Here is a 26,605-nt window from a genome sequence, read left to right on the forward strand (position 1 = left end):
CAATCAGATCAGGGGCATTGCATGGAGGCTCCAAGTGAGGGGAGAAGACATCCTGTCCTTCCTCCACCCCCTTAGTTTCTGGGTGATGGGAAGAGAGGGCCAGTGTCTACCCCACCATCCCTTGGATATACTACATGGCACCAGCGGCCTATCCCACCTCTCTGAGATAAAAGCCTGCTGCTACTGTCAGCTAATGAAGTTAGTGCTGTAACTCAACTTGTAGAAGTCTTGTGCAGTGCTGATGGTTCAGGGTCCAGACCTTTCTGGTGGTGCATGATAATTTTGGGGGTGGGTTGTACGTAAAGCACAGGCGTGCAGCCACGGGGGCCTGGACCAGAGAGAAGAGAGAGAGAGGGCGTGTAGGGCTGTGGCAGGGAGAGGCACCTCTTCCCCAGCCCCAGAACTGCCCACACCACAAACCTCTCATCTCCAGCCCTACCCCAGAATCCGCACCCCCCTAGCCGGAGCCCTCAACCCCCCCGCACCACAACCCTCTGCCCCAGCTCCGAGTTCCCTCCTGCACCCCAAACTCCTCATCTCTGGCCCCGCCACACATCACCTCCATATTGGTACACATAACAAAATTCATTCTGCACATGGATGTAAAAAAATAGAGGGAACATTGCTTAGGATCCCTGCCTCATTCATTGTACAGATTGGCTCCCCAAAGGGGCAGAATTAAAGTTGTCCAGGCAGTTGCAATCTGATAACCTTTTTTTAAATATAGAAATGTAGGGCTGGAAGGAACCTTAAGATGTTATCTAGTTCATCCCCTGCACTGAGGAAGGATTAAGTATATCTAGACAATTACTGACAATTGTCTAACTTGTTCTTAAAAACCTTCAGGGACAGAAATTCTGCAACCTCCCTAGGTAACCTATTCCACCACTTAACTATCCTTATAGTTACAAAGTTGTTCCTCATATCCAACCTAAATCTCCCTTCTGCAGATTTAGCAGATTACTCCTTGTTCTGTTCTCAATGGATATGGAGAACAATTGATCACTATCCTCTTTATTACAACCTCTACATATTTGAAGACTTATCATGTCCCCCCTCTCCCCCCCCCTTAGCCTTCTCTTCACTAAACATTCCCACTTCTTTCAACATTTCTTCATAAGTTGGGTTTTCTAAATTTCTTGTTTGTGTTGCTCTCCTCTGGATGCTCTCCAGTTTGTCCATATCTTTCTTAAAATGTGACCAAAACTAGATACAGTACTCCAGTGAGACCTCGCCAGTGCCAAGAAAAGTGGAACAATTACCTCTTGTATTTCACAGATGACATTCCTGAGACACATCCCAGAGTGACACTTGCCTTTTCTTTTTTTAATCAGCAGCACAGTGACACGTATTCAATTTGTGGTCCATTACAATCCACAGATCCTTTTATTCATTAGTATTGCCTAGCCAGTAATGCCTTAATTATGCATTTAATTTTTCCTTCCTAAATATAGTACTTTGCACTTAGCTTTATTGAATTTCATCTATTGATTTCAGAATATCTCTCCAATTTGTCAAGACCTTTTGGAATTCTAACCCTGTCCTCCACAGTCCTTGCAACCCCACCCAGTTTTGTCATCTGGAGACTTGATAAGCGTATTCTCCACTCCAGCATCCAAGTTAATAATAATAATTTTGAATAATACAGGACTCCATTAGAAACATGCTCCTAGTTTGACAGCAAACCATTGATAACTACTCTGAGTATGGTCTTTCAACCAGTTCTGCACCCAGCTAATAGAAAGTAACTTCATCTAAAATATATTTCTCTAGTTTGCTTATGAGAATGCCATATGGAACTGTGTCAAAAGCCTTGCAAAAGTCCAGATACGTTATGTGCATTGCTTTCCTCCTATCTACTTGGCTGGTTACCCTGTCAAAGAAGGAGATTAGATTGTTTTGACATGAATTCATCTTGTAATGGCCAACATGGATTTGTCTTTTCACCTTACTATGCTCTAGATTTAAAGAAAATGGTTTAGTAATCTGTTCCAATATCTTTCTGGGTCTGAAAGTTAGACTGGTGGGTCTGTAATTGTTCCAGTCCTCCTTTTTTGAAGATAAGTACTGTGTTAGGAATAAATGGTCAGTTTTCAGAATGGAGAGAGAGAAATAGTGGGGTCTCCCAAGGATCTATAGTGGGGAAAGTACTGTTTTAACATGTTCATAAATGATCTGGATAAAGAGTGTGAACAATGAAGTGGGAAAGTTTGCAGATGATACTAAATTAATCAAGATAGTTATGTCCAAAGCTGACTGCAAAGAATTACAAAGGGATCTCATTAAACTGGGTGACTGGGCAACAAAATGGCAGATTAAATTCAATGTTAAATGTGAAGTAATGCACATTGGAGAACATAATCCCAACTATACGTATAAAATTATGTGGAGCAGTTACTACTCAAGAAAGATCTTGGAGACATCGTGGATAGTTTTCTGAAAACATCTGGTTAATGTATAGCAGCAGTCAAAGCTAACCTAATGTTAGGAACCATTAGGAAAGGGATAGATATTAAGAGAAAATATCATCATCATGCCACTATATAAATACATTGTATTTCCACACCTTGAATATTGCATGTGTTTCTGGTCACCCCATTTCAAAAAAAATCTATTACAATTGGGAAAAAGTACAGAGAAAAGCAAAAAACATGAGTAGGGGTATAGAACAGCTTTCATATGAGGAGAGATTAAAAAGACTAGGACTATTCAGTTTTGGAAAAGAGACAGCTGAGGGGAGATATGATAGAGGTCTGTTACGGTTCCCTCCCTATTCTGAACTTTGGGGTACAGCTGTGGGGACCCGCATGAAAGACCCCCTAAGTTTATATTTGACCAATTTAGGTTAAAAACTTCCCCAAGGCACAAATTCCTTGCCCTGGGATGGTATCGCTGCCACCACCAAGTGAGTTTGACAAAGATTTAGGAAAAGGACCACTTGGAGTTTCTGTTTTCCCCAAAATATCCCCCTAAGCTCCTTCACCCCCTTTTCTGGGGAGGTCTGAGAATAATATACCAACCAAATAGGTAACCAAGGTGAGCACAGACCAGACCCTTGGGTTTTTAGGACACTAAAACCCCAATTAGATTTTTAAAAACAGAACTTTATTATAAAGAAAAATGTAAAAAGGAACACCTCTGTAAAATCAGGATGGAAAGTAATTTTACAGGGCAATAAGATTTAAAACACAGACGATTCCCCTCTAGGGAAAACTTTAAAGTTACAAAAGAACAGGAATAAACCTCCCTCTTAGCATAGAGAAGATTCACAAGCTAAAACAAAAGATAACACTGCTCTACAGCCAAAATGCTTCTGAAATAAATGTAGTCAAACTTTACTAATTCTGGATCACTGAGAACGAAAATGATGCTTAAAATTGTTGATTGGCTCTAGTTTTCAAGATATGCTATTGGGTCAGTATATACGACCCTTGACTTGGGAATGGTGGAGGATAAGTGAGTTATAAAGGGAAGGGATCTCAATTTAAACCAGAAATGACTAAAATACATCTTTGACTGGATCTATGAATAAATCTATGACTGGGTTTGGACAGTACTTGCTTTTTAGGCAAAACAATGAATGATGCAATCTGAAGCTGGTATTGCATCATACATGATATGAATTGCATCATCTTATTCCTAGAAGTCATGGATGATGCAATCATAACGAAGCTTACATCACTCTGCTGAACAAATTGCCCTATATCAGCTCTAGAAAAATCATAGTGTCATGCTCTCTTATTTGTCAGTGTTTTGGTTTTGCAAAGGGACACATTTCTGTTTAACCAAAGTGAGCAGAGATGCCTCGTACTTGTGTGAACAGTGCAGATAACTTCTGCTATGTTTGTGGTGAAGTGACTTTTGCATCACAAAAGCGCAGTATAACCACTATGGTTAAGAAAGCCTATCACCTTTATTTTGGCTGCAAAATTGAAGATCAGGACAAGAGGTGAGCCCCACACACATGCTGCAACACTTGTGCAACAAATCTTTGCCAGTGGTTGAACAGGAAAAGGAAATCTATGCCTTTTGCAGTGCCAATGATTTGGAGAGAGCCAACAGATCATACCAGCAATTGTTACTTCTGCATGGTGCCTCCAGTTGGGAAAGGTGTGTCAAAGAAGAAAAAGTGGACTGTGCATTATCCAAACATTCCATCAGCTATACGCCCAGTACCCCACGGAGAAGGACTGCCGGTTCCTGATGCACCAGAATCGTTCTCACTTGAGTCAGACAAGGAAGAGGATGAAACTGAACCATCAATGTCACAGGACCCACATTTTCTCCCATCCTCCTCCTCTGAACCACACCTCATAACACAAGGTGAACTGAATGACCTTGTCAGGGATTTGGAACTACCCAAGAGTAAGGCAGAGCTGTTGGGCTCCAGACTACAGCAGTGGAATCTCCTGGCAGGTGATGTTAGGGTTTCCATGTTCCATGACCGTCAAAAGGATCTTGTCCCATTCGTCTTCATGGAAGGCGATCTTGTAGCCTGCAACAACATTGATGGTGTGATGGCAGCCCTCAACATCGTTCACGATCCAGATGAGTGGAGACCCTTCATTGATTCATCGAAGACGAGTCTTAAAGCTGTTTTACTGCATAATGGCAATGTTTTGCCATCAATTCCAGTTGGTCATGCAGTCCATATGAAGGAAACCTATGACAACATGAAACAACTTTTGAGGTGCATAAACTATGACCAACATCAGTGGCAGCTTTGTGGCGATTTGAAGGTTGTTGCTCTTGCTTGGTCTGCAGACTGGATACACAAAGTACTGTTGTTTTCTCTGCGAATGGGATAGTCGTGCAAGAGATTCCCACGACATCAAGAAAAATTGGCCAGTCAGACTGTCGTTGGAGCCTGGGAGGAAAAGTGTTCAGCATCCACCACTTGTTGAATCAAGGAAGATTTTGTTACCACCCTTACACATCAAGCTGGGTCTGATGAAGAACTTTGTCAAGGCCATTGACAAAACACAAGCAGCTTTCAAGTACCTCCGTGGAAAATTTCCAAGGTTAAGTGAAGCTAAGATAAAGGAAGGTGTCTTTCTTGGGCCTCAGATTCGTGAACTTCTTCGAGATGATGCATTTGACCATGCACTGCGTGGCAAGGAAAAGACGGCATGGAAAGCCTTCCAGTTAGTGGCAATAAATTTTCTCGGAAACAACAAGGCAGACAACTACAGGTTGTTGGTGGAAAACCTCCTCAAGGCATACAAAAGCCTTGGTTGCAACATGTCACTAAAGATACATTTTTTGCACTCTCATCTAGATTTTTTTCCACTGAACTGCGGAGCAGTGAGCGACGAGCACGGCGAGCGATTTCACCAGGACATTGCAACAATGGAGAAACGCTATCAGGGCAACTGGAGCCCATCAATGCTTGCAGACTATTGCTGGACAGTGACAAGAGATGCTCCATTTAATGAATACAAGAGACAAGCCAAGAAGCGCCGAGTAGACACTGAATAGGACTAAACTATGTACAGAATAGTTTTTTGCCTTTTGTTTCATAATCAATTTTATTTATATAACCCTTTTGCTGATTTTTAAAGTGTTCCATAAACAGGACAGGTGAAATATTATCATGTAAAGCAACCATAAACACATGAAAAACCTAGGTTTACAATTTATGCTTAAAACTCTATCTACACAATATACATAGACATAAAATGTAAAAACTTAAATATCTTAGAAACAGTAGCCGATCAGTTGTTTTAATTGTCATATTTGAATTCAGCACATCAAAATACATAATAAATAGCACATTTTATCTCTGAAGCAGACAACTTCTCAAAAATTGTAGACCAGTGTAATTTAATGCATTTTCTTGCTATTACTCACTATTTTTTTAATATTAGATGTATCATTTTAGTAGGAGCTGGATTACTTGCTTGGTCTCTCTTTGTCTCTGAGAGAACAACACACAAAGCAAAAACCTTTCCCCAGAGATTTGAAAGTATTTTTTCCCTTATTGGTTCTTTTGTTTAGGTGCCAACCAGGTTATTTGAGCTTCGGGTAAAGGAGGGATTTTATGCTACCCTTAAATGTATGTTTATGACAAGGTCTATAAAATCATGATGGTGTGGTGCAGCAGGTTTAAAGCAAACATAAAGAAGTACTTCTGCACCGTCACCCTGTGGAACTTGCTGCCAGGAGATGTAGTTTGGAGGCCAAAAGTATAGCTGGGTTCAAAAAAGAAGTTAATAGAATCATAGGACTAGAATGGACCTTGAGAGGTCATCTAGTCCAGACTCCTAGACTCATGGCAGGACTAATTTTAGTATTATCTAGACCATTCCTGACAGGTGTTTGTCTAACCTGCTCTTAAAAATCTCCAATGATGGAGATTCCAGAACCTCCCCAGGCAATTTGTCAGGGTGGCTAGGCACTGGAATAGTTAAGAAGATTTTCCTAATGTCCAACCTAAACCTCTTTTGCTGCAATTTTAGCCCATGGCTTCTTGTCCTATCCTCAGAGGTTAAGAACAATTCTTCTCTCTCCTGCTTGTAACGACCTTTTCTGTACTTGGAAACTGTTATCATGTCCCCTCTCAGTTTTCCCTTTCCAGACTAAACAAACCCAATTTTTTTTCAATCTTCCCTCATAGGTCATGTTTTCTAGACCAGTGGTTCTCAAACTTTTTTTTCGCGGACCACTTGAAAATTGCTGAGGGTCTCGGCGGACCACTTAATGATCTTTCCAAATGTCATTTATACCATTCGCTAACTACTGTAAAGTGCTTTAGATAAAAGCGCTATATAAAATCTCTCACTAAATCAGTATATGGTATGTCCTCGCTCTAGATTTTTATTGTATGAAGGAAGCTTCCATGCATACAAGTATATGTCCTCATCACTGACTATGTCAAAAGTTTTGTGCTATCTCGCATCTCGGCCGCAGCAGCCTCCAAGCTGGGGCTGGGAAGGACAGGGGTCTCTCCCCCGCCACAGCAGCCACAGAGCTGAGACTGGGAAGGAGGGCCGTCTCTCCCCTGGAGCTGAGGAAAGTCGCCACTTTCTCTGGCCACCACAGCCCTGCACATCCCAAATTCCCCCACCCCCTCCTCATCCCCTTGCCCCCCCCCCCCCCCCCCCTTTTCTCCCCCCCCCCCCCCCCCCCCAGGCCACCATCTCACCTTACATGTGTGGGTCCAGGCAGCTAATTAGTGGGGCCACGCCTGCATGTCTCCACTAATTAAATGGGTAGCTTTTCATTCTTTTGTGTGCAGCCGTCCAGGCATGCACCTTGGAGGGAACTATCCGCGGACCACCTGAATGGAGCTCACGGACCTCTTTGAGCAGTAAAATTGTAGTGTGTGTGTGTGTGTGTGTGTGTGTGTGTGTACACACACCCAACCAACTAACTGTTCAGGAACCACTCATGTAGTCATTTTTGGGGTAGTATGTGTCAGATAGTTTCATTAGTAGCTATTGAATAGCAACATTAGCCTTCTCTCTCTCGCATATGGCATCTGCAAAGCAACCTGCTATAGATGGAATGGTAGGTCTATAAGCCATTTGCAAGCCTCCTCTGTGACATTGTGGATATCATCCAATTCATCTTTGAATCCATATGTGAGGCACTGTGTTGTGTTAGATGGTTTTGATATTCCCACCACAGTCAAACAAAGGGGAGTCTTTGATTTTCTACTTGTGTATCAAGTAGCTGCATCTTCCATGATTTTTTCAGATGCAGTTCAATGTGGTCCAAAGTCTGCGTGGAAGGTAGCTTGTTGAGTAATAAGGTGCTTGTTTGGAACAGTAGATGAGGTTCAGGCACTTTGCCACTCCCTGGTTGGATCCAGAGACATGAGATGGTCGCATGTGGTCCATAGTGCGTTTCATTATTTCAGGCATTTTGGGGGTATGTTATCCGTAAATTGTTGGATTGGAAATTCTGGGTACTCTTCAGCACGTGTAAATTCTCATGCTGCGACTATATCTCGACAAATAGCTGGAGGTTCAGTGTTTGCTAATTCAGAATGCCACGGTACAGGTGTTAATTTTAAAGTACCCATGATGATTCATATGGTCTGAATCAGCTGCCTATCCACAAGTTGCACAGTACTCTGAAATGAAGTACACCAGGGCCAAGGCCGATGTTCATTGCACCAGGGCTGTTGATTCCCAGCTTGTTCCTGCTAACTTACGTTGATGTGCATCTTTGCTTTAGAGGCTCATTTTTTGAGGAGGTCATGAAAGGTCAGTGTGCAGTCAAGAATGACACTGAGATATGTTGGCTTTTCACATAATGCACAATTTCATCACTAGTGTTTTGTGTGATTCTGTTGTCAAGGTGGAAAGTAAAGGTTACCAATGCTTGGATTTAGTCTCAGCTGCCACTTGTTGAAGTACTCTTCCATGATCTTAAGGTGACATGCTAGTTCTTCTTTGAGTGATTGCTCATGTAAATTCCAATTAGGTGTGCATGTGCCGCGTGCACGGCAGCCGGAAAGATTTTACCTTAGCAGAACCCGTCAGGTCAGTGCAGGAGTCCCCTGGAGTGGTGCCTCCATGGTGCCGAATAATAGGGCCCTGCCAATCCGCCGCCACCTCAATTCCTTCTTACTGCCTGTGACAGTTAGCCGGAATGCTCGTTGTATCCCTTGCTTCGGCAAGCCCTTTCTGTCCCTTGGCAGTTTACATCTGTAAATGGTTAGTAATAATGTTAGTTGTATATAGACTTTCATTTGAGGGTACTCCTCATTTTTCCCCCTTCTTCCCTGTTAGTGGGGCATTCTAGGTTAAATTTCCTGCTTGAAGTGTTTGGGGGAAGCCCACCAAAAGGATGGCTGCAAGATCCACCGGGGATTTCACCCCAGAACTCAGAAGGAGAGGGACCAGCGCTTCAAGATGCTTATGATGGAAGCTGCCCTCCATCCCCATTCAGACTTGGGGACAGCCGAGCCGACACCAAGCACTTCAAGATCAGCATGGAGTGCTCTGGCACCATCGTGGGATGGGTCGGCACCGAGGAAGGACTCTGTCGGTGCCCAGGGTCTCTGTCAAAGTTCCCAGCATAGGGGCCCCATGCTGGGCAGTGAGCAACACTGTTCACAACCCCTGGTGCCCCACAAGAAGAAACAACCTGATGGCTTTCCCCCACACCCAGATTGGAATGGAAGGAAGCTGGCGCCATGAGACTCATGTCAGGCCACTTAAGCGCGGCACTGACAGCTAGGGCTCCGTCGACTTCTGCTCCACCATGGGACCAATTGAGTCCAGACCCTCGACATTCCCCAATCCAGGAAGATAGGGAACAGTTGCAGTTGCCTTCTACTCCAGAGATATTCGAGGCAGCCAGAGACCTCATTGACTTCACGGCACTGCCTTCCCCTCCGAGACATGACAGGGCTCCGAGCTCCGCGAGATTCTCGGTGCTGTCCAGCAGCAAGCTGGCGATGGTACCGTGCCGATCGCCATCCCCTCAGTGCCAGTCGCTGGGACTCTTGGCCAGCAGATGAACAGGAGAGTCGCAGTGGTCCCCAGGTTCCCAGCACCACTCTCCAACATCAGTGGGCACTGCCCCTCAATGGTTGTCCTACAGTGAGTCTTCCCAGTCGGAGGTGGAATCCTGTAGGTCGAGGAGAAGCAGGCACAGCCAACAGTCCAGCTCAAATAGAAACACAGCAGTTCCATCCGGTGCTGTGGCCGGGACAATGGCAGGCTCCAGCCCAGTGGCCTTTCTGGACCCCCTGGCATTCCACCAGGTCCAAAGCCAAGGGTTCTATTCAAGGAGGTCAGTGGCATCGGCATCCTACGTGCCTCCAGCACCTCACTCGGTGCAGGATCAGCCGCACCATGCTGCTCCAGCTGCCGCATTGGCACTGTCTGCATTGGCACTGGGCACCACAGGGGAAGACCTGGCACCACATGACCCCCTCGATGCCGAGGGTAGAAAGCATGACCAGCTCCCAATTAGGGCCTCATCCTCATCCTCACCTGATGAGGTGGTGGTGGGAACTTCGACAACCCTTGCGTTGGAGAACCGTAGGGTACTCCAGCAGCTACTGAGACAAGTGGCCCACAACCTGAGGATCCAGGTTGAAGAGGTTGCTTAGACTGTGGATCTGATGGTGGATATTCTAGCACCCTCTGGTCCCTCTCGTGCTGCCCTGCCACTGATAAAAAACATTCAGGACATTACTAAGCCGTTGTGGCAGACCCCCCGCCTCCTAACCACCAACTGAAAAGAGGACTGAACAGAAATATTTTGTTCCCTCTAGGGGGTTCAAGCATTTTTATATGCATCCCCGCTGGACTCCTTAGTTGTAGCAGTAGCAAATGAGCAGGAGCGCCAACATCACCAGGGCCCATCATCAAAAAATCAGGATGCGAAGAAGCTGGACCTCTTTGGATGGAAAATGTACTCCTCCAGAGGGCTCCAGCTCAGAATCTCAAACCACCAGGCGGTCCTTAGCAGATACAATTGTAACTCCTGTGGGGCTATGGCAAAGTTTACAGAGTTTCTACCAGAGGACTTCAGAGCAGAGTTTTCCTCCTTGGTAGAGGAGGGTAAGGTGGTAGCCAGGGCATCACTCCAGACAGCCCTGGATATGGCTGATTCGGCCATGCGCACCTTGGCCTCCAGGGTGGCCATGCGAAGGAGCTCCTGGCTAGAAGCATCAGGGCTACCATATGAGGTCCAGGAAACCATACAGGACCTCCCATTCGAGGGTTCAGCCTTCTTTTCAGGAAAATCTGACTCACGGTTTCATAGCCTCAAGGACTTGAGGGCCACCCTCAAGTCCCTTGGGCTGCAACTCCGGCTACACAGCGGAGGCACTTCAGGCCGCAGTCCCCGCCTCGTTTCTAACACCTTCAGAACAGGTAGGATTTTTCTAGGAAGCATAATAGGAACAATAGAAGAAGTCCTCCCCGCTCGTCTGCCCAGAGCCCTGGGCTGATGAAGCAGTCCTCAGGCCAAAAGCAGAACTTTTGATGGTACGCCCGAGGCGATGCACCAGTCGGAACTCTGGATCCATCCTCCTTTATCTTCTCGTGCTGACTATCCCATTTCTACCCTGCGTGGGCCCAAATTGCATCAGATTGCTGGGTACTCCATATGGTAGAAAGGGGATACTCCCTCCAGTTCATCTCCCCTTTCCATCCCCCCTTCCCAGTCCCTATTAAGGAACCCTATTCATGAACAACTTCTCATGCAGGAAGTGCACATGCTCCTAATGGTGGGGGCAGTGGAAGAGGTTCCTCAGGAGCTGAATGGCAATGGGTTTTATTGCCGGTATTTTCTAATACTGAAAGTTAAAAGTGGCCTCAGGCCCCTCCTAGACCTGTGAGACATCAACAAGTTCATAAAGAAACTGAAGTTCCGCATGGTCTCTTTGGCCTCCATTATCCCCCCAAGTTCTGGGGGACTTGGTATCCGCCCTTGACTTGAAGGATACTTACTTTAATATTTCAATTGGAGGCACAAGTGATCTTCATAAGGGCTACTCTTGACTATCTAGGCCTTCTACGGATTGTACAGAAGTCAACCCTATCCCCCGTTCAGCGGATAGAGTTCATGGGGTGGTATTGGACTCTACACAGGCAAGGGCATAGCTCCCGGAGTTGCATTTCCAGTCCCTGTGCGACATCATACGAAGTCTCAGGTAGTTCCCTGCCATTACAGCAAGGAGTTGCCTAAAGTTTCTGGGACACTTGGCAGCTTGTATCTATGTAGTTCAGCACGCCAGACTGAGACTCCAGCCTCTTCAGGCATGGCTAGCTTTGGTACCTCAGCCTATTCGTCATGGTCTAGACAAAATTGTCACTCTACCTTGATCTGTTCTCAAGTTCCTCCTGTGGTGGCTGAACCCACAAGCGGTGTGTGCGGGGGTCCCCTTTGCCAGACCAGAGCCAGCCTTCTTGCTGATGACGGACGTATCAGCATTGGGGAGGGGTGTGCACCTGGGAGACCTCAGGACTCAGGGCCTCTGGTCCCAAGCATAGCTCTCATTTCACATCAACCTCAAAGAGCTGACGTTGCATGCCAGACATTCCAAGCCCATTTGGAAGGGAAATGGGTATCGGTCATGATGGACAATACAACAGCGATGTTTTATATAAACAGACGGGGGTGCATCCTCCTCTCCCTTGTGGCAGGAAGCCCTCAAACTATGGGACTTCTGTATAGCTCACTCAATACCCCTGGAGGCATCATACCTTCCCAGAATTCAGAGCGAGTTGGTGGGCAGGTCCTTTCAAAGCCATGAGTCATCTGTCCACCCAGATGTCGAGAATACCATCTTTCAACAGTGGGGGTTTCCCCAGATCTGTTCGCCATGCAACACAACAGGAAATGTCTAGTTCTGCTCCTACCTGAATCACAGCCCAGGCTCCATCATGGATGCATTCCTCCTTCTCTGGAAGGGACACCCTCTGTACTCATTTCCACCCATGCCTTTCATTCCTCAGGGTTCAGAGACAAAGCCTTTGTGATATTGATAGCTCCAGCCTGGCCCCGACAGCACTGGTACACGTCTCTCCTGGAAATGTCCAGGGATAACCCAATCATTTTATCGCTGCTCCCAGACCTGGTAACCCAGGGTCACGGCCGCCTCCAGCACCCAAACCTTGAATCTCTTCACCTCACAGCATGGAAGCTCCATGGCTGAACCCAATGGAGTTCGCCTGTTGGGGTCCAGTCAAGGAAGTTCTCCTTGGCAGTAGGAAACGCTCCACGAGGGCTACCTACCTGGCCAAATGGAAAAGATTCACAATGTCTCCCCTCTTCAACACTCTCATCCATACCTATGATATTGGACTACCTCCTCCACCTAAAGTGGCAAGGGCTTTCTATATCTTAAGTAAAGGTACACTTGGCTGCTATTTCCGCCTTCCATCCAGGTGTGGAGGGCTGGTCTTTGCCAACCTGATAGTAGGCCATTTTCTTAAAGGTCTTAGCAGACTATACCCTCATGTACGACAGCCTATTCTGGTTTGGGACCTGAACCTGGAGCTCTCCAGGCTAAGGGGGCCACCTTTTGAACCACTTGCAACATGTTCTCTGCTGTACTTGGCTGCATGTTTTCTGCACAGGTCACTGGCTGTACGAAGATCACCCTGTAGGGGGAGATCACCCTGCAGCCTCTCCGCTCCCCACCCCTGGGACACGGAGTCAGTGGTGAGGGTGCACCCAACCCTGACATAGCACAAGGCCTGGGCCTGTCGCAGAAACAACCTGGGGCCCTGCCCCTCTGTGCCAGATGCACCAGGTGTGGGGCAGGCAAGCTCAACTAGGCAGGCTCCAAGTGTGGAGGGGCTTGGTGTGGGAGGATCCAGGTGTGTTGTGAGATGATTCTGTGTGGGACAATCTGGGTTCAGGAAGCTCAGTGAGGGCTTTGGATGCACAGAAGCTCATTGCGGGGGAGACGGGTTCCAGGTGAAGCGGCAATGGGACTCTGCAGGGGCTTCCAGGTGAAAGTGGTTGGGACACAACTGAGGGGTCTGGGTGTAGGGGTCTCAGCAAAGGGGTTTGGGTGCTGAGGAAGTGGGGTTTGGTGGGGTGGGGGTTTGGGTGCAGCTAGTTGGGGGTCAGTGGTGTGGGGATCTGGATGTGGAGGCTCGGATGCAGCTCATCAGGGTAAGGGTTTGAGTGCAGGGGGCTCAGTGTGGGGTCATCTGAGTGCAGGCATGGGGGTCCGGAGGCAGGAGGTCTGGGTTCAGGGGGGCTCCAGATGCAGTGGTTGAGATTCAGTGGGGTGAGTTTTGGGTATGTAGGGCAGGAAGCGGGAGAGGATGCTGAGCTGCTTGCAGCTGGGCGAGGTTTCTGGGAGGGTCTGACACATCCCCAGCTACTCCTGGAAGGGGAAGTCCTGTCCTCGCCTGCCTCCAGCCCAGCCAGGACTAGCAGCTGATCCTGGCTCAGGGTAGGAGCCAGTGGCTGGGGTGTCCCCAGCCCTCTGGTGATTTACCTCTCCACCAGCTGCTCCAGGTGCTGGAAATGATATACCTGCATAGCTAGGGAATGGTACATGACTGCTCTTGCAGTTCCCTATGCTTCCCTGTCAGAAAGTCACTTTTCTGTGGGGAAGCAAAGAAATCTGTGGGGGACATGAATTCTGCACACGTGCAGTGGCACAGCATTCCCCCAGGAGTAATCAGAGCAGTCTATTTGCAGACTTAGGAAGATAACATTTCAATAGTTGGCTATCCGTTCACATTAAGGAGGTTACCTTTTGGAAGCACAATAGCCAAAAACTTTCTAAACTAAATCTTCCATCGTGTAGACTTAAATGGTATAAGGTCCTTCCCTCGCTAACTTGTTTATTTGTATTACCATAGCACTTAGAAGTCTTAGTCATGGATCAAGACTCCATTGTGCTAGGCATAGTACAAACACAAAACAAAAGAATGGTCCCAGATCATTAATGAATGAACAGCACAGGTCCCATTACAGGTTTCTGGGGAAACTGACCACTTATTCTTACCCTTTGTTTCCTATCTTTTAACCAGTTACTGATTCAAGAGAGAACCTTCCTTGTTATCCCTTGACTACTTAGTTTCCTTAACAGCCTTAGGTGAGGGACCTTGTCAAAGGCTTCCTAAAAATCCAAATACACTATATCGACTGGACCACCCTGATCTGCATGCTTTTTGACTTCCTCAAAGAATTCTAATAAATTGGTGAGGCATGATTTCACTTTACAGAATTTTTCTCAACAAATCATCTTTGTCTGATAATTCTGTTCTTTACTATAGGTTCAACCAATTTGCCTGGTATTGTAGTTCGGCTCACTGACCATCCTGTAATTGCCAGGATCACCTCTCGAACCCTTTTTAAAAATTGGTTTTATGCTCACTCCCTTCCAGTCATCTGTTACAGAGGTTTGTTTCAGGGTTAGGTTACTTACTACAGTTATTCTGCAGTTTCATATTTGAGTTTGTTCAGAATAATGTCATTCTCTCAAAACACACACTCTCTCTCTCTCTCTCTCCTTTTTCAGCAGTGCCAGGATTTAATTCCACATATTTTTATATGTGGGATTTAATCCTGGCTCTATTGAAGTCCATAGGAAGAATTCCATTAACTTCAGTATGGCTAGGATTTGACAGTTAAAGTTTTCCTTCAAGATCATACACGGTCCTCCTGTTGTGTTTTCTCAAAATCAGTTTAGAATTTGGTAAGATCAGTTTTTATATGCATAAAATTCAGGTTTGCGTTGCTGTTAATGTGCTTTACCAAACAGAAAATGTGCGTGGCTAAAATAATTTACTGAAAAGTTTCTGATGTAAAAAAGAGATCTTCTTAACGGGATGCTTTCTATACAAGTTCTGGGACCAAGTAATTATTTTAATTATTCCAACATTTTGTTTTTATTTCAGGGAATTTATAAAGCTACTGCAGTTTAAAATTCAGTGCAAAAATTCTGTTAAAGATAATGAAGCTGGGAAAAATCCATGTCCTGTGTAGACAGAAATGCATTTTGCTGCAGTATAAATTAGTATTTTGAAATGTTCTTATCAGCAGCTTTGATTTCTGTATTTTAGTTTTGCTCTTGAGAAAACTAAAACAAAATTGTTCTGTCTCTTTAAATTATTTAGCCTTTTCAACAATCAGTATGCTGCAACCACTCTTGAACATAGGAAATCTTTCCTCCCTTGAACTTTCGCCACTCAGGATGCACTCCAGTGGGAGATAGCATTTACTGATTAGTCCTTCCCCCTGTCAGTCAAGTGTGTGTATCTAGCAAGCTCTTCTGTCACCATAGTGGGGCTCTGTCTATGCCTGGAATTAATAGCAGGTAGAGAGAATGCTTTGAAACAGTCCTTATGTGATTTTTAGTTTTACATTTTATTTTGGAAAGGAGATGTCTCGACTCTGGTATGGCAAGAAGGGAAGAAAACACCAAGCAATTAATCATAAATACACTCTGGTAATTTTTAGTGAAGTATTTTCATTTCTATTATTCCTGGCATTCTTGTGATGGTGTGATGCACAATCTAAGCTACAATTTTTGGACATTTTAAATTTAGAATTTGTTTACAGGATGCTAAATTTGAGATTATTTTTTTTTGGTCATGTTTTGTATATGCTGTCAGACTAAACTGGACTACTGCATTCAATTAACTGCTTATGGCTGAAGCTTTTTAATTATTTGATTAGCATTACATACAGTAAAGTCTGTCTTAGGTTTTGTAAAACATTTAATATTTTGTTATCTAGGGGCTTTCCAATAGCTCCAGTAGCACATTTTGTTTTCTTATTTTATTTTAACAAACTGAATTTGTCTTGTGGATAAATAGTGTTAAATCAGTTTTAATAGGCATCTTAAAATATCTGAATTTCTATTTACTTTATTTTATATACCTTTCCAGAAGTTACTGTAGAAGGTGCATGAATACTAAGTACAGAGAATTTCTAAATCTCTGTAGACTCTCAAGATGGTTTTAACAATTAATAGTGAACTTTCTAGGCTTTTTCTTCTGCTATATTTAAGAAAACACAGTGAAGAAAATCACTCTTCTCTGCTTACAAAGCTTTAGAAGGCATAGTGGAACACTGGGGGAGAAAATATTCTCAGAGAGATTTCCAAAAATGGTAATACCGTTGAGAGATTGAACTCAATGTTGGAGTTGTGGTGCTGTAGAATTGTTTGCATTATTAGTGTTTCATTCCAACTCTGGTTATAACAAGCTCCCTGATAGAGAAAGACCTGTGACTTGTACCACTGTGTTGTTGCTTCTCGTTTTCTGATATTTGCTTATAACTTTTTTACCTACCTACTGTTAATTTCTAATCGGGCTGTAAACACAAATGAGTGTGAAATTAGTTTGTACAGTATGACAAGGACTTGATTTGTAAATGTGTGCTTTCAAAAGTTAGTTTCTTTTTAAATGTGTTTGAAGTCATAAATCTCCATTTAGCAATAGAGGAAAAAAGTAATATGAAAAGCCTCGTTTAGTGTGTGTCAAAAAAAGAGTGAACATTATCACAAGATCTGCGGAAGTTCTGGAGAAATGTGAAGTCTTAAACTGATAAAGGGTATTTTGATAAAGGTCAGTTTCTATATTGCTGTAACACGATCAGAACCTGCCTCTCGTGCTTGCCCCCTTTTCTCTGGCTGCAAACGCAGTTCTTTCCATGGGGGCGCACACGCCTCTCATGGATGTCCCCTTTTCTCTGTTAGATGTGAGCCTGCTTTTCTTTTTTGGGCTTCCATCAGGATGGCACCTGCCTCTCGCAAGTACCCCCTGGCCACTGGTTCTCTCAGCTGCTCTTCAGCAGTTCAGCCCTCCCGCCAAGCCACATCCACCGTCCCCCTTCTGGAGTATAAAGTTCCAATTTCTTATCACAGCCCTGGTATGGGGCCATGGCTCTTAGGCTTCTTCCCAGAGGCACTGCCTTCTTCAGACACCTAGCCAGAACCCATCTTGGTACCTCAACTGGTGTCCTTTTCAGCGGCCCTCCCTAGGCTCAGTCAGCTACCAGACCAGCAGGGCCCATCTCAGTACCCTCATCTGTTCTGGCCAGGTTTTGTGCTCAGTCCCCTGGGCTCAGCCTGCCCATATTGACCTTTCAATGACTCTGCTGCTGTTCTATCCAGCCAGCTAGGCACCTGGTCTTTGGTGGCCTTCGCTGGGCTCAGTTCTGTCTGGTGAGCTCTGCAGTGAGCTCTGCATAGTCCTGCTGTTTGTCTAGCCAGCCAGGCACCCCATCCTCCCTAGTCAAGCTCCACACAGCAACTGAAGGCTCTGCTTTGCTGCTTGCCTTTTATCTGGCTCTTCTGGCCCCTTACTGGTTGCTCCAACAGCTCCTCTGACTGGCTGCTCTTCTTCAGCCACCCTAGGCTGCCTGGAGGACTTCTTGCTGCTCTATTCTGGGACACGGTGATGCAGGGTCACGAGGCCTCCAGCAGGGGGGGTGTCTCTGGAACTAGTCCACTCTGCCACAATTGTATATCCTAAATTTTGGAGATCACCATTCAAAATTGTTTTGTTGTTTGTTTGTTTAAGTTCAAGACCACCCTATTAGAAAAAATGCTATTCAGTGTTGTGAGCACATCATACTTGAAGACCAACTCTGTGGCTCTAACTTTGGATATCTAACTTTGTGGCTCTAACTGTGGATATCTAACTTTGGTTCTAAAGAAAATGGAGTTGCTATATTCTTTTGGTTTGGCCACCCTCACTTTTATTTATATGAGAGAGGTCAAGCCAAAGGGAAAAAACATAAAAAGAGCAGCTTTCTTTTATTATATAAAAATGAGTCAAGCTGGTGGTGGTCAAGCTGAGGAAGGATAATAGATAGCTCTCACAGACAAGTAGAAATATTTCTGAGGATGGTCTTTCTGGTATGGGGAGACTGAGGTGTGGATTGTTTTCTCCAGTGAAGCAGCATGAAGTTGATGAGCTGAGATTATGAGTATTGTAGAAAAAAGGAGCATGGAACAGAGCATCAAGCTCTTCATACTGTACAATACAGAAGGAAATTGGGAAGTTCAAAGAAATAGTGGCAGTGCCTAAACAGGCACCAAAAATTCCTGTAGTTTCATTAATGTTCTTGTGGAATTGGGATGAAAGCTCAGCTGACATGGACTAACTTAAATATTATAGATTTCCAAAATTATTATAATAGTACAAGAACCTAAATAGAATAGACTTTCTTTCTTGTTGGATATGACTTCCAAGCATCTGCATGATGCAACTTAAAACTACCTAAGGTTATTTACCTGAAATGTTACTGTGGCAACTCTGATGGACCTGAATTGGAAGGGAAATCTTGCCAGCCTATCAGTTTGGAACAGCTTCTTGTTTCAAGAGCGGTTGAGCACCTTAGCTAGGTCTTTTTGCCCCTGGATGTGAACAGAAGCATTATGTCAATATTTCAAGAAAACAGAAAACATCAGCCTTCCACTTTTTACAGCAAATTTAGCTGTAACTTCTCCTTTGTCTTCTTTTATTCCTATGGTATTATAACATAGTAGAAGATGTTAATAGTGTTAGCATGGGTAAAATGTATAAAACTACTCACTCCCCCAAAGCACTTTGTGTAAAGGCATGAGTCAATACAACAGAACAAACAGTAGGTGTGGTCTCTTTAGTTGGAGTGCTTTGCATAGCTGGAATTCTTTGCAGAGTTTCTATGCAATCTAGCTTGGAAAAAATAAGCATGTTAGTTTAATGCCTGATTTGGGTTGAGGGGAGAGGCGGGGGAATAGTGGTATATTCTCAGTAAGAAGTTGTTATAAAATGTGGAAATAGCTTTAGAGATTTCTGTATTTTCATAGGTTTGTGAGATTTACAAAATATGGTAATCCAACTAACACGTCAAGAATATTAAACTAATGGTAGTTGCTCTCTGTGTACCTTTTTAGTATATTTACTTATGAGCAAATAAGTAATTTTAACATTTAGGTATATCTTCTGTGCTTTCTACTTTGCCCTGAAATATTTAGGAAAGTAATCTGTACACGACATCTTATCTAACCTCCAGCTCAAGCTTAATCTACACTGCACACTTCTTTCAGCAATATTGAGAGTATGTATATGGGTATCCCCTACCCCAACCTCCAGTATAGGGTCAGGCATGGCTGAACTCTAATCTCAGGGTCCCTAGGCACACATGCAGGGTTCAGACCTATCTGATGCATCCACCTCCAAGTGTTGGAACCTTCCAAGCATAATGTTGACTCTTAGGATTCTGGGGTATGTAAACACACCCCTCTCCCACAACTCTACCCCAAAGATGTGAAGCTTCTGATTTACAGTCTGACGCTCTTGAGGTCATGCAGCAGTTGTGAAGCAGTTATCACGTGCACACACTTAGCACTCACACTTTTATGCTCTCTTATGCTTAATCATGTAAAGCATAGGAGAGTGCATATCTTAATAGACAGTAAACAGTTGAAACCACAATGTCCCTCACTAGCTTACCCTTCACTTGGAAGCCATTAGGGGATCATATGTTTTCCATGAGGCAGGCAGGATCCTCCACCCCCTGGCCTACCCTGCCCTGCTGCAGCTCCCCTCTTCTTAATCTGCTGCTAAATGGCTCTGACCCCAAAAATCCCCCTCTTGAGTCCCTTCATAGACTCTTGTTTGGGTCATCTGCTTCTTTTGGTAGCTTTCCACTGCTCCCAAACTGCCCTCCCTTCTGACAACACTAGGCAGTGTTCTCTCAGCTAGAATAAATGCGTTGTCCCAAGATATTTTACTTTGAATAGAAGATCATTGAATGCTGATCACCTACCATTCTTTGGCCTGGCAGAGACATGACACAACCCTGTTAACTCCCGGTGTGTCCGCATACATATAGGCTTTCCATGACACGGTAATTCCATGATACAATTAAATAAAATCATCCACAGTTCCAAAGTGGTACAGACAGAACCCCTAAATCATTACAACATCATAGATTGAAAATGTTGTTGTAGTACTAACTAATATTGCTGGTAATTTCTCCTCCCAGGCTTTCTGAAAATTTCCTTGACTTCTTTTATAAATAAACTTAAAATTTTATACTAATACCACATTTCAGAAAAGACAGTATCTTTTAAATCTTAGTGGAATAAGATAATGGATTTTGACCATCTGCAGTCACTTTTCTTTTCTGTTATATTCAGGTATACTTTTCTCCTAGATAAGCGCACATGGTTGTGATGGGTTTTCTCGGGGTGCAACCTGAACTGTGGGACTGCTGAGCCCTCTGTCCCACTCACACTGTGATGCTGTGACAAGCTACAAAACTCTGGCAGGTACTGCGCATACACAGACATCCCCAGGAAGGGACACACCCCACCTGAGTTACATGAATGCTTCTCCCAGCCACTCATGAACCAACTATAGAGAGGCTCCCCAGCCTTCCACCCTAGAACTGTACCGTCTTGCCCTGGTCAGAAGCTGATCAGTATAAGTTCATTACTCAGTCTGCGTCTCCCTCGGTGTGGAGAGGACATAACTAGTCTTTGCAACCTGAGCTGAGATTTCCCAAGCACTTTAACCAAAACACACTGTTTTAGCTGAAATATAAAACAGATTTATTAACTACAAAAAGAGAGATTTTAAGTGACTATAAGTACGAAGCATAGTGATCAAAGTTGGTTACCTAAGAAATAAAATTAAATTCGCAATCTGAGTTCTATAAACTAAACAGGATTTGAATCAAGCAGTGTCTCACCCTGATAGATGGTACAAACAGGTCATAAATCTGCAAAGCACAGGCTGGAACTCTCTCTTCCAACCTGGGACCACTCTCCCCAGTTTAAAGTCTTTTGTCCTCTAGACATTTCTTTCAGGTGTTGAGTTGTTGGGGATTGAGGCCAAGTCATGATGTCACTTCCCCTCTTTATCGTTTCTTCCAGCTTGCTGGAAAGATCTATACTTGTGACGTGAGGGATCTGTCCCCATTTGTCAAGCATCTCCATTGTCTATGTGCTCTCTGAGAAGTCTTCATTGTATACAGTTCCTGGGATAGTTGATTCTCTTTAATGGACCATCAGCACATCTGGCTACTCTATTGTTGTACCTGAAAGGCTGGTTGTGGGTGTTCCCAACCTTACGACATATTTCAGTAACACACACATAGCAAATCTTCATAACTTCACCTACGGTGATAGCACATTACAGGATGTTAATGTTCAACAGATCAAGACTTTCAGAATATCTCACAAGGCATACTTTATACAAACATACAATAATTATATAACAGTGGTGAATATGGGGGTTCCAGGATGTTTTGAGGTACAGAGTGCCACAATGGTATAAACACCAGCATGGTAAACATACAGTTTGTCCTTCAGCCAGATTTTTTGCTATCTTGTGTTACTCCTTTACTGGACACATCTTAACTGGATACAGTAGCAAACAATCTGTAACTTCCAGAGAATAAATTGAGATTCATGGGAAATGAATAAATCAGAGGTAACTATTGTAGACTGTCTTAAGTGTTGTGTAAAGAAGGCAGATGGTAGTCTACTGGCAATAGTTGCTTTGTATCCATGAGTTAATCTTTTCATTTTGGCTCTTTTCCCTTCTATTAGCTAATTTTCTTCCAGTAAACTTCTTTTAGTAGTGTGATGATCTCACTCATTAGCACTCATGCTAATCCTGCATTTCTGTATAAAATGGCAAATTTCCTAGAAAACATCCTTTCCCAGCACTTAATATGGAAGGAGATGCAGTAGCTCATAGTATTGTGCGCAAGCAGTTGTGGTACTAACAATTCTTGAAGATTCCCTCAACAATCACTAATACGTTTTTGGTAACATTGCATCTGTCAACTGAATCAATTGTCCCTCTATAATAGCATTTTATTTTAAATTTATGTAATTTAATATTTCTGATGGCTTCACAACAACCAAATGTTGTGTAAAATAAAAAATTCAACATTATAAACAGCTTGATTCCAAAAGGTCCTGAGCCCTCATTCTGGAGAGCACATAAATGTGTATTCCTGTTGACTTCAGTCTCACACAAATACTTAATACTAAGCAAGTAAATGTTCTGTTGGATTGGTGCTGAGCATTCTGGCACTATTCAGATTTAAGCTGTTAATTTTCACCAACAAAAGTGTAGCAGCCCTAAAAGTAATTTTTTTTTTTTAATGCATCCACTGTGGTCTGACTCCAGATCTAAAAATAAAGCTGGCCCTTATACAACATTAAGACATTAAGGAGGAGAGCACAGAGGAGTTTCATCTGCAGACACTTGCAGAAAAAGCAAGGGTTGGATGTCTACATATACTTCATCTTTAAAATACCATTGCATGTCTCTCTTGCAAAACTATCAGTGGAACTATCCAACTTAATTGTGTAACCGAAATTTGTACAACAAATTGTGTAGTATATATGCTAGTATTGTGTAGGTTTCAGAGTAGCAGCCGTGTTAGTCTGTATCCCAAAAAGAACAGGAGTACTTGTGGCACCTTAGAGACTAACAAATTTATTAGAGCATAGTATTGTGTAGTAACTTACGTGTCTGAAGGCAAGGGGGGGGGGAGGGAATCTTTCCCTTGCTACTCCAGGAGAAAGCTGTCAAAAATTCCTGAAAATCAGTTAGATGGGACTGCAGTGTTTTATGGGTATAGTAAGATATTCTTAGGTTACTCGAGGGGCCTGGTGGAGTTCTTGTTTGTTTTGCTTTTTTGATGAAACATTAGAATAGGGAGTGTGGATGAACTGTGAGAGTGGAGTGCGATAAGTAAGGCCTGGACTATACCAAAAACTGAGACCCATAGTTCAGCCAACCTAAGCCCCATTATAGACACCAATAGGTCAATGGAAGAATTCTTCTGTAAATCTAGCTACCACTTCTCGGGGAGTGGATTTACAGTAGACATGAAAAACGCCCTTGTATTGCCATACCTAATGTCTACTCTAAAGGGCCATAGCTGCATAGTGTAGTGTAGACAGTCTAAGATAGTTGACCTGCTCATGAATGAATCACTTGAAGATGGGCACAGTTATGTGCTGTTTAGAGCAATGCTGCTTTGAGAGTAATTTACAGAGGTGGAGTTTTTTAGCAGTCAGTTAACTGCAAAGCTTCTGAGGTAACTGCTCTCCAAAGATGAGACCTTGTTGGAAGGCCTGAATCTGCTCTTTTTTAAGAGAATACTGAGAATACCCTCTCAGGCTACGGCTACACTAGAGAGCTTACAGCAGCTCAGCTGCACCGCTGTAAGGTCTCTAGTGTAGCAGCTGTAAGCCGAGAGAACTCTCCCATCAATTTAATTAATCCACCTCCAGTGAGCTGTGGTAGCTTAGGTCAGTGTAACTTACGTCACTCGGGGTGGCTTATTCACACTTCTGAGCAACTACTGACATAAGTGGTAGTGTAGGCATAGCCCCAGTGTGCAATACAACATGAAAAGGAAATTTCTCTCGCAGCAGCGTAGTGTGCATTTTAGTAATTTAACATTCATATTTCCTGTTCTCTTCATAGTCTCCTGAGTCTTATACAATGTTGCCCTAAAAGCGTGTGATGATACAGTACAAAGTTACAAAAGGATAATTTACCTTAACTGGCCCACCCTCTTACCATACTACTTAAGCATATACAACAAAGGGTATTTAAGCAGATGTTTTAACTTCTTAAGCACACAGAGGGTCCCTTTGACTACAGTGGGATTGCTACTCAGGTGTTTAAGTACTTTGCTAAATCAAAGCTACCTATATCTGTAAGGAAGGAGGAAAAAATAAATCAAACGAGAGCGCACTTGGTCTTAGATCTTGGCTATTCTTTTCAAAATGATTTGCAAATGCATATCTTATGAAAATGTGTCTTATTATACACATCTATATTTTATAATATATAAATATGTATTATATGTAGGGCTGTAGATTATTCGTGATTAAAATTTTAATTGATTAATCAGTTTTAGTTGCACTGTTAATAGAATACCAATTGAAATTTATTAAATATTTCTGATGTTTTTCTACATTTTCATATATATTGTATTCTGTGTTGTAATTGAAATCGGTGTATATTATTTTTATTACAACTATTTGCACTGTAAAAATGATAAAAAATAGTATTTTTCAATATACCTCAAACAAGTACTGTAGTGCAATCTTTGTGGTGAAAGTACAACTTAGAAATGTTGTTGTTGTTGTTACATAACTGCACTCAAAAACAAAACAGTGTAAAACTTCAGAGCCTACAAGTCCATAGGCAGCAGGTTTAAAACAAATAAAAGGAAGTTCTTCACACAGCGCGCAGTCAACTTGTGGAACTCCTTGCCCTACGGTGGTGGTCCTCCCTGAGAAACATGCTCCAAGGTGTCCCGTTCGGGGCAAGGCCAGGGCCACATCTGGTGTCCAGATGCATTGGACCTGGGATAGGTGGCCCATGTGGGGAATATTCAAACTCAAGGTCTGTGGTCGGCTCAGGATCTAACCCTCCACATAAACGTCAAAGAGCTCGGGTGGTACGGCTGGCGTGCATAGCCTTCCGCTCGCACCTGGAGGGCCGGGTGGTCAGGGTCTTCACAGACAACACGGCCTCTATGTTCTACATCAACAGGCAAAGTTGGGCCCGATCATCTGCTCTTTGCCATGAAGCCCTCAGGCTGTGGGACTTTTGTATAGCCCACAACATCTGCCTACAGGCCTTCCATCTGCCGGGTGCCTGGAACGCGTGGGTGGATCGCTTGAGCAGGGACTTATCTCTCAGCACGAGTGGTCTCTCCACCCAGAAGTGGTGCACAGACTTTTCCAAGTGTGGGTAACTCCACAGGTAGACCTGTTTGCAACTTGGCAGAACAGTCGCTGTTCCTGGTTCTGTTCCGGTGGGGTCTGGGGAAGGGGACACTATCTCCGATGCCTTCCTCTTGTTCTGGTCAGGCGGGTTTCTCTGTGCCTTTTCCCCCATTCCTGCTGATCGGCAAGGTCCTGGAAAAGATAAAGACGGAGAAGGCCCGGGTCCCTCTGATTGCCCCGGCATGGCCCAGGCAGCATTGGTACGGGACCCTCACGGGCCTGGCGATCGCCCGGCCGTTGCCGTCCTGCCTGGACCTGCTCTCCCAGGACCAGGGCTGCCGCCTCCACCCCAACCTAGTGGCACTCCATCTCACGGAGTGGTTGCTCAGTGTTTAGGTAGGGAGGAAAGGACGTGCTTGGAAGGGGTTCAGCGCGTCGTCCTAGAAAGCAGGAGGCCCTCCACATGCTATGCCTACTTGACAAAGTGATCTTGGTTTTCCAGATGGGTGGACAAGCGGGGTGATCCATCTTATTCTGGATTACCTCCTTCACCTTAGAGCCCAGGGCTGGCGCCCTAGTCGGTCAAGGTGCACCTGGCAACCATATCAGCCTTCCATCTGCTGGTGCAGGGCCACACGGTATTTTCCCATGCTATGACTGGCTGATTCCTTAAGGGGTTGGATCGTCTCTTCTCGTATATTAGGCCCCCAGTCCTGCAATGGGACCTAAACCTAGTGTTGGCCCATCTCACGGGGCCCCCATTTGAGCTGCTAGCCACGTGCTCCTGGTCACACCTCTCGTGGAAGGTGGCCTTCCTGGTTGTGATCACATTGGCTAGGCGGGTCTCGGAACTCAGGGCCCTGACCCCCAAACCCCCGTACACAGTGCTTCATAAAGATAAGGTCCAGCTCTGTCCACACCCATCGTTCCTCCCGAAGGTGGTCTCCACCTATCACATGGGTCGGGACGTTTTTCTGCCAGTCCTCTGCCCCAAGCCCCATGCATCCAGTGAGGAGCGCCGCCTCCACACGCTGGATGTGAGATGGGCTCTGACTTTTTACCTGGAGCGGACTAAGCCGTTCAGAAAGTCCTCGCAACTCATCATCACCTTGGCCGAGCGCACGAAAGATCGGCCAATCTCCACTCAGCGGCTCTCCAACTGAATCATTTCATGCATCCGTACCTGTTGTGACCTGGCGGGAAACCCTCCGCCACCAATTGTGAAGGCGCACTCCAACTAGGGCACAGGCCTCATTGGCTGCCTTTTTGACCCATGTCCCATTCAGGAAATTTGTAGGGCTTCCACGTGGTCTTCGGTTCACACGTTCACCTCGCACTATGCGATCGTCCCCCAGACCAGGGAGGACACTGGGTTCGACAGGGCCGTTCGCCGTCCCGAGAGTTTGTGAATTCCTTCCCACCTCCAACAGATATAGCTTGGAATCACCTATTGTGCAA

General features: G+C 44.5%; 1 protein-coding gene across 8 annotated transcripts in view; it reads left to right on the forward strand.

Moving 5' to 3' along the window:
* The window catches only part of OXR1 (oxidation resistance 1), a 509,161-nt gene that overhangs the window by 454,994 nt on the left and 27,562 nt on the right, over positions 1 to 26,605 (forward strand). For 2 of the 8 annotated variants that reach the window (XM_034763480.1, XM_034763481.1), the window contains exon 1: positions 15,684 to 15,886. The exons of the other annotated variants lie outside the window; for them this stretch is intronic. In XM_034763480.1, the coding sequence (XP_034619371.1) occupies positions 15,821 to 15,886 (66 nt within the window). In that variant the 5' untranslated portion in view covers positions 15,684 to 15,820. Of the gene's footprint in view, positions 1 to 15,683; positions 15,887 to 26,605 lie in introns of those variants that run through there. 8 annotated transcript variants of the gene reach the window in all.

This window comes from Trachemys scripta, chromosome 2 (assembly GCF_013100865.1).
Source record: "Trachemys scripta elegans isolate TJP31775 chromosome 2, CAS_Tse_1.0, whole genome shotgun sequence".
In the NCBI taxonomy this organism is placed as follows: domain Eukaryota; kingdom Metazoa; phylum Chordata; order Testudines; family Emydidae; genus Trachemys; species Trachemys scripta.